The 12,352-nt window shown below is 41.7% G+C and overlaps 1 protein-coding gene across 1 annotated transcript in view; it reads left to right on the top strand.

Moving 5' to 3' along the window:
- LOC145983085 (uncharacterized) overlaps window positions 1-4,490 on the top strand; it is a 29,462-nt gene extending 24,972 nt beyond the window's left edge. Inside the window, exons 3-4 of the mRNA XM_083116357.1 lie at window positions 1,902-2,012; window positions 3,984-4,490. Of these exons, the coding sequence (XP_082972483.1) occupies window positions 1,902-2,012; window positions 3,984-4,404 (532 nt within the window). The 3' untranslated portion in view covers window positions 4,405-4,490. The remainder of the gene's footprint in view (window positions 1-1,901; window positions 2,013-3,983) is intronic.
- Window positions 4,491-12,352: the final 7,862 nt, after the last annotated feature.

The following is a 12,352-nucleotide window of genomic DNA, read 5'->3' as shown; positions in this document are numbered from 1 at the left end:
AACAAAATCAAGAAACACTCGGAAAGCACACGCAAAAAGCCTTTACCTCACCAAACTCACAGACTATCTTTACGTGACCAAACTTTCGCTCTGATTGGCTATTACCACAGCTTTTAGCAGACAAGCCAGTTGAAAGTAGAACACAGTCACCAAAACCCGTCTACAAGGGTTGGATAAAAAGTAATGGCAACACTGCTGTCCCGTGAAAGGGGCGAGTCACAGCGCCACAAGCGTTTCGTGGCTGATAAAGGAATGTCAGACGAGGAAGTATAGTGAGTGGGAGCGATTGTATGTTATTCAGTCAAAAACAGCAGTGCTCTGAAGCAGAGGACGAGAGTGCAAGCGCCCTAACAATATGTTTAGGCAAGAAGAACAACGTTTCTCAGGCAGACGGTCAACGCAGCCTACTTCTGCACCTTCTTGCAACACCACCTTCGTCTCGCATTAAGAAGGAAGCGACGGCACGGTGTCTCATCATCCTGCTTGACAATGCAAGGTGTCACACTGCGAACAATGTGACGGCGCTCCTGCATAACTGGTAGTGGGAGGTACTGGAACATCCGCCGTATTCACCGGTATGAGACCGTGTGATTACGACCGTTTTGTCAAAATGAAGGAACCACTGGGCGGGAAGCACTACGACACGCGCGAAGCCATCATACGTGCTATAGGGCGGTCACTGCGGGACATCGACAGAGATGGACGCGCTGACGGTGTACGACGCCTACCATACGTGTGACAGAAGGTCGTAGAGATGAGGGGCGATTACTTTGAAGGAATGTAACACGTGCTCCTCTGCCAATACAGTCAAGTACCAATTATACCAGTGTTGCCATTACTTTTTATCCAACCCTTGTAGTAGCCAGCCTGTTAGGTAGCCAGTCCAGCGTCATCTAGAGCATTCCTACTGGAAATCAAGTTGCGTGTGATTAGACCTTAAGTCACGGAGAAGACTGTAGTTCGCATATTTTCCTAGGTTCAGAAATCTTGTAGCTACACTCTGTTCCGAGAGCAGGCGAAAGAGAACAAGTCCTGTGCGCAAGAAGTGACTCGAGAATGTTCGATAAATGAACGTGTGAAGTGAGTGCATGAAACGCGGCTGCAGCTACCAGCCGTTTGCAGCAGCGTACACTGCTTTGCTCCATTCACTCGCTTTCTCCCCTTCTTTACCGTTATGCACGGCCTTACTCCATAGACTAGAGTAAAAGTATATCCTGGTGACGACGTGTAAAACAAAAATATATCTTGGCTGAACCTATAGTGGCGACATCTAAGATTAAGTATAACCTACCAGCTCTAAACGAAGAAACGTCTAATCCGCCACTGGTTGAGAAGAATTAGAGTATTGTTGGCCATTGTTGAATCCAGAAGTTTATCCGCATTTAAGGAAGGGTGTTGCATGATTTTTCCAGGGGAAAAACATAAATCGAAACTATTATTTTTTGCACATTAACTAGATATAAATGAACGGATTAGATATCTGGGCAGAATTTACAAGAAACAACCATTTCATTACAAAATTAAATAATATTACGAATGTACACATTAAATAAAAACTGCTCTACACTTCTAAGTGGTAAAACACAAACATGGAGTTTTAATTGTGCGCACAGAAACTAGAACTTCTGTCAGCGCAACAGCCTATAAACAATATCCCATTTCGAAAATACAAGTGAGGGTAATTGCCTCCTTGCCCCACCCTGTGGCTGTCCATGGGTTTAAGGGAAAACTGAGAACCAAAATGGCCATTAATTGGACCTGTGCGGAAAATTTTAGGGTGGTGTTGAGGAAATTGTGAGAGTAGGGAAATGTTAGGGGTGCATTTAAATCACTGGATGAATCTGAATGAGTGTGTGTGTTCATATTGTATCTCTAATACATTATTTTATGTTTAATGATAGGAAAAAGGAAATTGACCAAGAGAACAAAATCAAGGAACTGAATGAGAAATTGGTTGTGCTGAAGAAGGAACATGATGAAGAAATATTACGTCGGAGGGCAGAGTTTGTAAGGTGTGTATGCTATGAAATTTCATACTATAAACCATTTTGCATTGTTGTTATTTCAATATTCTCTGATCTTTCTGTGAAGACAATCTTATCTTCATTTTGACCACATCAACTATAGCGCAAGAATTTTTTATCATTGATGGAACGTAGTCTTTACCTTGTTGATCAATACTGAGCCAGTGCAGTTTGCTGGCGTTGTTAGGAAGTTATTGAAAAACACACCGATATTCCTGTAATTTGCATCCTAACCTTGATGCAATTTGCAGGATAGGATGCATTTTTAAACATTTTGCCATTATCTGGCTCTGGCTTGTCTGTCAGAATGTGGTTTCCTAGAAATGCATGCATGATGGGAAATCACTGAAGACTGATGGGGAGGAAGTTCTCAATACACATGACCCAAATATATGTATATGTGTGTGTGTGTCATTACATGATATGCATGTGTTATAAAATATCCAATTAAATTACTAAATAGTTAAAATATGCATATATATTATTAATATATGGAAAGGTATTCATTTGTTACTTTTAAATATATCAGATATTTAGAAAACTAATTCCATTACCACCTGGTTAAAAATGTCAGTAAAATATAAAATGGTTGAAATGATTTTCTTATGTGGGTCATTTCATACCATTCTGACTAATTTTGAATTAATTTGCCGCTTCAACATTTTGAAAATATTAATAATACAACAATTTATTTCTTTTCTATATCCTTCAAGTGATCAAAATCGATGTTTATTATTTTACAGGTTTGCGTTTAGATCTGGCGACCATTTTCAATTATAGTTTTCGGACGTTTACAAAGATCGCTGTAACTTCTGTTCTAAAATTCCAAATGTAATGTAGCCTAATGATTCTTTGCGTCTCTTCATCAGTTTCATCATATCAAATCATCACTCATCCCCATCGTCGCGATTAGCCAAAAGTGATAGAAAAATAACGTTAAATAAAAATCAAATCAAATCCTGAAACTCTCCGATTGCGTAGTGGTAACGTCGTCGCCTTGTTATCAAGGGGTTCCGGGTTCGATACCCGGAGGAGTGACATAGTGGTTCGGATTCCACTTTAAACTGCTTGCCCAGTCCCGATTAGTCTATCAGTCCACAAAATAGACTTTTCCATGGGGAGTCGAAGGGACCTCCCATGGAAATTGACACCGTTCATTTGTTCAATAAATTTCATTTAGTTAGCATTCGAACAGAACAACTAAAGTAGAAACTAAGTTAGACAAATCATTAGTGTAAAATGCAGGATCCATGTCAGAACTTTCCTCCTCCTTATTCTACCATTTAATCCAAATAATAAATGGTTCGAAAATTTTCGAAATTCCAAAAATTAGAGTTTTGTGTGAAAGGTCACACAACATAAACTTTATGAGTAAAATTTCACCCTAAATTTTAAAGCCTTTTCTTGACTGGGACATGTAAAATTTATACAATAAATATTAATTTTAGTACGCTAACCGTATGAAATGTAAAATAATAATAAAAAAAAACAGTTTGCTGGATATTTACTAATCTTATGGATAGAGTAGTATAGTCTCTCCATTTTATATAAAATAATAATAATAATAAATTTGATCGTTGTCTCTATGTAATCAAGGGGACCCGAGTTCGATACCCGGTGGACGCACATAGTGATTCGGATCCCACTTTAAACTGTAGGTCCAGTCCCGATTAGCCTTTCTGTGCATAATGTGAAACTAAAAGAGCAATTAAAATTTGGAATAAAATTGGTTAATTTTTATTACTTTATAGTTGTTAATATTGTAAAATAATTATAACCGTGATAATAATAATTATTATTGTTATTATTTTTACTAATCCCTCCTCTAAAAAAATTCTGGCGACGCCTCTGCAAGTAAGGCTTACGCTTGAAAGTTTCGACAATTTGGAATTCCCTGTACTCAAAGTCCACGAATTTTTCTTGAAGGCACATTACAGGTAACTTCTTTTTTTTACACAGAGAACGGCGTGAACTAGAAAAAACGTACAGAATGGAGATCAGCAAAATGCGTTCCATCGCCACAACCACGATAGGGCCGTTCTTGGTGGAAAGACTCGCGAAAGTCAGGGATCACAACAGCAAACTGCAGAAGGAGTTGGCACACATCTCCGATCGAGAACTTCGCCTTATGGAAGAGAGAGACCGCCTTATCAAGCAACGGAACCAGCTCAAGTGGAACAAGGAATTCTGGGAAGATATTTCAAAGATCAAAATACGGTATCCTCCGAATAAAGCCTCCAGGCAGGTCCCAAAGGAGTTCATAGAAAAAATGAAATCGTTGGAAGAGAGTTCCAAAAGTGATTGGCTTGAAGATACGGCTGATTTTACTTCTTTTTATGATCTTGATCAAAAAATTTCCACGAAAGCAACCAAGAACTAATGTACGGGAGTGTACTAGCTGCATCTTATAAATTTCTGCTAATGTTTGCACAGAGATCCTTCAAAAGCAATAAACAGTACAATAAATTTCCTCTTCTTTTTATAGTATACTTGGCTCAAAAACGAACTGAACCAGAAGAAATTGTAATTAAAATTTTCATTTATCTTACAGCTACGGTTAGAAGTCTACCACTTTATGCCTTACGTGCAATGTAGCGCATTTTCCAACATGGCCGCCATGAAATTTCCAGTACAGCAGAAGCCCCTTTAAACCGGCAAGAAACATTAGACTAGTAGAGTATAAACGGTAGACTAAACAGTGTTAAAAAGGTACAAAACAAAACAGTTCCAAGAAAGCAGAGCTCAGTTTCACAATAGCTTTATTACAATTTTTTGTAAGTTGGTTTCAAAAATAGCGGAAGATATCTATTTGGTTTGAGACGTTAAACTGATTCGGAACACCATGGAATAAGTAACTTTGTGTGAGTGATTGTCTGGGAGTGGCAGTGTGAAAAGTCTTCTGGGCATGGGTGTTCTTTGTGAGTGCCCTTCATCAATTTCATCATATCATCACTCATTCACATCTTCGCAAATTAGCCAAAAGTGGCACAAAAAGCGAAGTAAAATAAACCAATCAATCAATCAATCAGCCTCATCGTCTCCGTATAGGGTGTGTGGGGGTAACGCCCCACACTTTCTTGATCCGGTCGTGAGTAGGGGTGATGTAATCAGCATCACGCCCCTGACCGCCTTTACCCCCCAGGGTTTCCCCCAGGTATCCATGTTATTCGACGCTGGGTGGGCGCCGAAGTGAACACATGATTCAAATCAGCCACAGCTTACTTTTCCACAAATGAAATTTCTCTACTTCATAGCACTTCCTAACTTGAAGTAGTCATTTCAACTTCCCAAGGTTTCATTTTTGGATCAAGGCAGGTAACTACGTAAACAATAACGTTGTATTCTGTAAGTTTCAAATATTTCTGGCTGTAGTGGTTGGTTGGTTGGTTGATTTGGTGTTTTATGTCCACTTTATGCACAGTAAGGCTAATCGGGACTGAAACTACAGTTTAAAGTGGGATCCGAACAACTATGTGCCTCCATCGGGTATCGAACCCGGGATCCCTTAATTACAAGGCGACGACTCAACCAATGCGCAATCGGGGAGGCCCTGTCTGTAGTGGGAGAAATGTTTCAATCCTTAGGATTGATTGATTTTTTCCTTTATTTTACTTCGCTTCTTGTGCCACTTTTGGCTAATTTGCGAAGATGGGGATGAGTGCTGATATGATGAAATTGATGAATGGGCACGCACAAACATGCATGCCCACGCCAGGATTCGATCCCGGGCCCCCTGGCGTCGTAGCGCGATGTGCTAATCACTCCGCCACGAGGGCCGGCTCAATCCTTATATTGTTACGATGAAATGACACGGTTGGTGCAAGTTCAGTTTGTATTATGTATGTTTTCTTTCCGATGGCATAAGGCTGTCGTCTTGTAATGAAGGGACCCTGGGTTCGATCCCCGATGGAGACACAATGCAAACGAATTTGTTTCGCACTTTAAACTGTAGCCTATCTGAGCATTAAAGTGAGTTAAACAAACGAAAACGTCTTCGGATTATTTTGTGAGAGTTTCTTCTTTCCCTTTTAACTTCAATTGTATGCGCAAATTCTGTTGAATTCTTCGCCTATATTTCTGATTCTTCTAAAGTCTAAACACTTCCAATCGTGGTTGATTAGGTCTCTGACACCTCCGACTGAAGCTTTCCTTCCAGGCTTCTTTGAAGACTCCCCCCCACCCTCTTTACGTAGTTTCAACCTACTTTTAGTTATGTCAGATGATTAGTTATATTCTTAAATATTTTTACCACATTTCAAGTATCCTTTTTTTTTATTATGTACCCTTTTCAAAGCAATTTTTCTCCAGTGGAGGTTTGGGGTTGAAGCCCTCAGGCCCCCTAAATCCGGACCTTATAATATCCCGTATAATTTTGCGCTTGCTATAAAACCGACGCCTGGCTCCAACCTACTAATGACAGTTTTTGTTTCAAGAATTATTTCGCTTTCCAATAACAAAGTTAAAGGAAGTTAAAATAAAAGCTTAAATTAATTTCATTCAACATAATACTGTATCTATTCCTAAACGGATGTTTGGCTAAAAAAAGGACAACAAAACTTGTTATGGTGTGAAACGTCCTCCCTTGCCCGGGAAAACAAAAGCTACCACTACCTAGATAGAGGCGGTAAAATCTCCCTCGGACAAGCGAAATAGCGTAACGGTCCAGGTTGAGTTCGTGTATAGGGACCGGTGACCAACAGTGCATAGCGATTAGCCATATCAAACAAAAACATATACTTTCAATTACCACCTCGTTTGCCTGTAGCCGGGAAGCGGCTAGCTGCACACCTGAAAATCACGGGTAGCGACATGCGTACGAAATGATATTGCCCAAAATTAACATGAAAAATAAAAAGTATATTCTATTCATAACAAAACAAGAATCAATTTGGTATATTTCCCCCCCTCTCACACTCACACATTCGCTCACACATTAAATCTCTTTGGGGCGCATCAACAAAAATAACACATACAATGTACAGGTTTTTTTTGACGACGAGCCCTAATTATTGCATTCGCATTTAATTAACATTGACTTTTGTCTAATCAGGTCATTTGTGAATTTGCTCCAGTGCTACTCAAATCACTAGCCAGCCCTTACTTAAGTTCACCTTTAAAAATATTAGGTCGGTGCGGTGACAATACATTATTTGTCCAGAATAAAGAAAAGCGTATCAACAGCAATTACGCTCACGTGGGCGGACGTTTTCTTTTTACTTGACCTCACGTGGTTCCAAACACAACAATAACCTCCGTTGAGTGACGCAAACATATACTCTCTAGCAGGCGGGACTTCAACACTTCGCCGCGACGAGCAATTTATATTACCAGGCAAATATTTTAACAAATAATCACATACGCGACCTGACGTAGCTAGCAGCGACGCAGCGCTGACACATATTAAAATGACCAAACCTCAAATAGATTAAACAATTAAGCGGACGGCGCTTAACTCTAGCAGTACGCACTTCAAACAAATACAAAAGGAGCACAACAACAGCGAATTTAAGATCATTAAAAAATCACAAGAAATAAGTAAAATTGACCTGAGACAACTAAATACAAATAATAAGCACAACGGGAGTCAGGTATGAAGTTTCGAGTTGTGTGGGCGTTTTTCAAAACGTTGACGAATTTCTAGGGCATTCTCTAAATATCAATCGACCCGGTACGTGTTGACATTCATACAGATGAATACATTACCATCTCTCAGTTTCCACGGCGCATCCTGGCGTCTTCATGGCCGATTGAAATCACTTAGTATGCACACGAAAGGTTTTCCCATTCTTCCTCGATCGCGACGACGAGAATGCGAAGAGCGTTCATGCATCTCTGGTTCCTCGGCGGATCAGTGACGATGGGTCGTCGGCGTCGCTCGGGAACGTCAATGGGCTAGGCGTCTCTTCCTCTCGGGATCGGTGAACATCTCCGTGGTCAGGTGTGATTCGGACGTCGCATCTGGGCGGTGGGCGGTCGTTCTTGGCTCGTCGGCGTCTTCTCCATCACCGCCGGACGATCTCAAGCGTCGGGACGTCAACATGGCAGCGTTCGACATCTCTCTCTCTCTCTCTCTCTGTGGCGGCTGGCAGGCCTCAGGCGGCGTAGCTCGGGTTTCTTGGCATGTTGTAGGCATGGGTCGTGGTGTCTCGTCTGGCATCGGGCGAACCGGGAGTAACCCCTCTCCTCTCTTCTTCCATTAGCCTGCCATGATTTTTGATGTTCCTTGTTTCACAAAAACTATAATCGGCGTAAGATTATAACGGAAACACAGTCTCGCTTCGACTTCCTCCAGCGATTGAGGTAAGCGCACTCGTATCGACTTACTGCCTATCACACACTGATGTTCGCGAAACAAACTAAGTCCACGGTATACGGAGAGGTAGCACTGAGGTGCTCTCGCTACAAGAATCGCGGTAAAACTGTGTGTCGAAAAAGCATGTCCTTCGTTTTATCTGGATTTCGAAAAAGGACGCTCGGCGGTCGTTGAAGGGACGCTTCCGGAGAGGTCATTCCACTTCGCTCCATTGTCTCCCAGCCTGGGCCGGGTCGTGCTTCTGGCTTGGTACCTTCGGATTAAGCTGCAGTCTCGTTTTCGCCCAGAGCTCAACTGCAATCTGTGTCCATAAACTGATCGATTATAACCAATTCTATCTGGCATCCGTAATTCTTGCTTGATCGCGACGAAAGTCCACACATCCGTCCTTGCATACATGTTGCTGCGCTGGTAAAAGTTTCACCTAAATCCGGCCGCTGGAACCCGAGATATTTAAATGGTTGTCGTTAAGGTCGACTTTCCTAAGTTTTAGACGCGTAACGTGACCTTTCAGGTGCTCGCCCGTCAGACTCGCGACTCCCTTTCTTTCTCCCGTTGGCTTGGCATATCAAATATATATACATACAAATAATAAAACTCAATACTTTGATTAAACACATTTTTTACGGCTAATGGTTAGAATAATAATAATAATAATAATAATGACGAGGCAGGTCGACGGTAAATCTGACTGTCACAATGGGATGATAACTTGTGAATATTAACACGGGAAACACCAGAATTCACCATTCTCATTTTCCTAAAGTGTTTATATTATTGAATTTGTTCGGATGAGCAAACGGGTGGACAGAGCAAATTTTGGATGGGTGGTTGCTGTCCCGCACCCATTAGTCACCAGAAGTGACGACTTGCGGGACAGCGACCATATGAAAAGATAAAATTTCAAGGAAAATACACTATTGGTCACAGAAATAAAAACATCCAGATCCAATCTTTACTCATTTCAAGCTGCTGAACACGAAAATGACATTTAAAAAAAAAAAAATTGGCTCTCGTTTCGGCGTAACAAGAAGGTGTGTGTGTGTGGAAGGTCATATTCAAGAAACCAAACATAACCAAATTTCACCTTGGGTAGCAACTGATAAGGAGAAGGAGAATAAGAGTCTGGCAAAACTGCATTTCAATATCACGTTATGATCTGCTGTCAAATACAACTTTCGTGTGGTTCGATTGATGTTATTCTCTAGTAGTACCAGTGGCGTATGCTCAGACCAACACCAGGGATATCTCCAAATATAGTAGTGTTTGAATTTTAAATGAAAATCTGTCCGGCAAAAAAATTGGGGCGCTTCATCATTCATTTTGGATTTGTTTTTGTTTACATCGAAATCTTACCATTAAAAACAACAATAGTAAGCAATGGACATAAACTATTCATAGCCGTGGTGTCGACCTCCGTGGCGGAGTGGTTAGCAGAGCGCGATACAACCCCTGGGGTTCCGGGTTCCAGTCCCAGGTAAGGCATGGGTATTTGTGATTGTCTACCCTGAAAAGTCCTGAAATAGAAATTAGAATGAAATGCTATGAGTGAATGACGTGTGATAGGGGAAGCTTCTGCATAGGAGCTTTCCTTTTATATATATATATACCGCGTGAGGCACCTAAAAGTAACACCTGAAATAGCGAAGAAACCAGAAACACTAGCGATGTGAGGTTTGCGGGAAACAATAATATCAAATGGGGCTCGTAAATCGGAGGTATGGGGTGGGTCGAAAAATATCGACAAATGGGGCATCTGGAGCAAAGTCATATTTTTTAAATGGAACGATATACAATAACATGCATAATATAAAAGAACACACGCAGAGAAACACAACGCCGTTGGTCTCATGTATCCACTGCACATAGGAACGAAGATATGCCATGTGAAAATATGTAAACAAACTAACAAGTGGCCCACTTGACCGTCAGTACCACGGCATGTACAAGTATGAGATGTCGGAAGCCATTGGACAAGATGAAGACAGAACTTGTGAAAGGACGAAAAAATACAGTATACATCGTCAGCACCATGTATTTGACAGTGTTACAGCATAATGAAAATGACCATGACAGTATGTCGAAGAACCACTGCGTAAGAAGCGAAAACCTGTCAAAGTGTGTGTTCAAAGTGGTGGCCGTCAGCTGCGATACAGGCAACGAGGCGCCCACGCAAAGATCGTTGCACAGAATGTAGCATCTCGTAGGGAATGTCCCTACAGGCCACAGTAATGCGGTGTTGCATATCCTCTGGAGTTGTTGGCACATCCCGGTAGACAATGTCCTTCAGCTTTCCCCACAGGAAAAAGTCTAACGGTGCAAATCTGGTGAACGAGCCGGCCATTTGACAGGCCCTCCACGTCCAATCCAACGATTTGGCAATGTATTTTCCACACATGCTGTAGCGCGTCTTGCACTGTGAGCTGGGCACCCGTCATGTTGGTACCATATTTCCCTCCTTGTCTGAAGTGGTATGTCCTCCAATAGTACAGGCAGTTCATGTTGTAAAACCTGTATGTATCGGTCAGCATTCAGTGTCCCTTGTATAAAAAAAGGGCCAATGAGATGTTCACCCACTATACCACACCACACGTTCACACTCTATGGGCGCTGGCGTTCCACTTGGCGAAGCCAATGTGGATTTGTCACCGACCAATAGTGCATGTTCCTTAGGTTGACATTTCCATGATTGGTAAAAGTTGCCTCGTCAGTGAAGAGGATACGTGACAAATCGGGTGTGTCGTGTCGTAACATCCATGTGCAAAACCGAACACGGTCCACAAAATCATTCCCGTGAAGTTCCTGATGGAGGGAGATATGATATGGGTGAAACTTGCGTGTGTGCAGAATGCGCAATACACTTCGCTCAATCATCCCAGCAGCCCTGGCAATTTCACGGGAGCTAACGTGCGGATTCACAGCAACAGCGGCGAGAACATTTGTTGCACCTGCCTCACCTGTAGTTGGCTTGTTCCGCACACGTGCCCGTGGTGTTACACTTCCGGTGTCTCTTAATTTAATAAATAACTTACCAAACAGACGTCGAGATGGCTGTCGTCTGTCCGGATATCTCTCTGCGTACACACGGTAGGCTTCTGAGGCATTCTTTCGGCATTCCCCATAAATCAGGATCATGTCCTTTTTTTCTATGTTTGTGAACACCATAATCTTCGCTCTTACCACTACGACTGCTTGCTATGAACTAGCACGATCTCGTGGACCTGCTATCAAAACTTGCTCTGCGTAAAGGCAGTTCTGTCAGGCACCTGAGAAGTCTTACATGCCGTGGTACTGACGGTCAAGTGGGCCACTTGTTAGTTTGTTTACATATTTTCACATGGCCATTTCTTCGTTCCTATGTGCAGTAGATGCATGAGACCAACGGCGTTGTGTTTCTCTGCGTGTGCTCTTTTATATTATGCATGTTATTGTATATCGTTCCATTTAAAAAAATATGACTTTGCTCCAGATGCCCCATTTGTCGATATTTTTCGACCCACCCCATACCTCCGATTTACGAGCCCCATTTGATAGGCTATTATTGTTTCCCGCAAACCTCACATCGCTACTGTTTCTGGTTTCTTCGCTATTTCAGGTGTTACTTTTAGGTGCCTCACGCGGTATATAAGGTAAGTTACCGCAATAAGGCCCGGACCACAATAAAGCCCACTGACTGTTTCTCTGAAACTATGAAAAGCGACTACCAGATGGGAACATTGTATGAAAGCTGAAAGTACTCAAGGAAGAACATTACCCATAATGCCCGTGTAGTACGAGTCGTCGCGGAACTGGAGCAGTCCGAAGTTTTGTTGCTGTTGCAAAAAGTTGAGATATAACTCTCAAACCACATATTTCGTCTTATGTATGAGTCATTCCATGCCAAATCAACACAGATATGTGCAATTTCCAACCTGACCATCTCCGATTTTCATGAAATTTGGGGAGTTGAAACTATGAATGGAACTTTGTGACTATGATTTTTTTTATTTCCGTGCGTCTTGTAACTGATAAATTA

The sequence above is a fragment of the Lepisma saccharinum genome, unplaced genomic scaffold, assembly GCF_977018435.1.
Source record: "Lepisma saccharinum unplaced genomic scaffold, izLepSacc3.1 HAP1_SCAFFOLD_634, whole genome shotgun sequence".
In the NCBI taxonomy this organism is placed as follows: Eukaryota; Metazoa; Arthropoda; class Insecta; order Zygentoma; family Lepismatidae; genus Lepisma; species Lepisma saccharinum.
The sequence above is the reverse complement of the archived record's forward strand: the minus strand, read 5'-3'. Positions and strand labels throughout refer to the sequence as shown.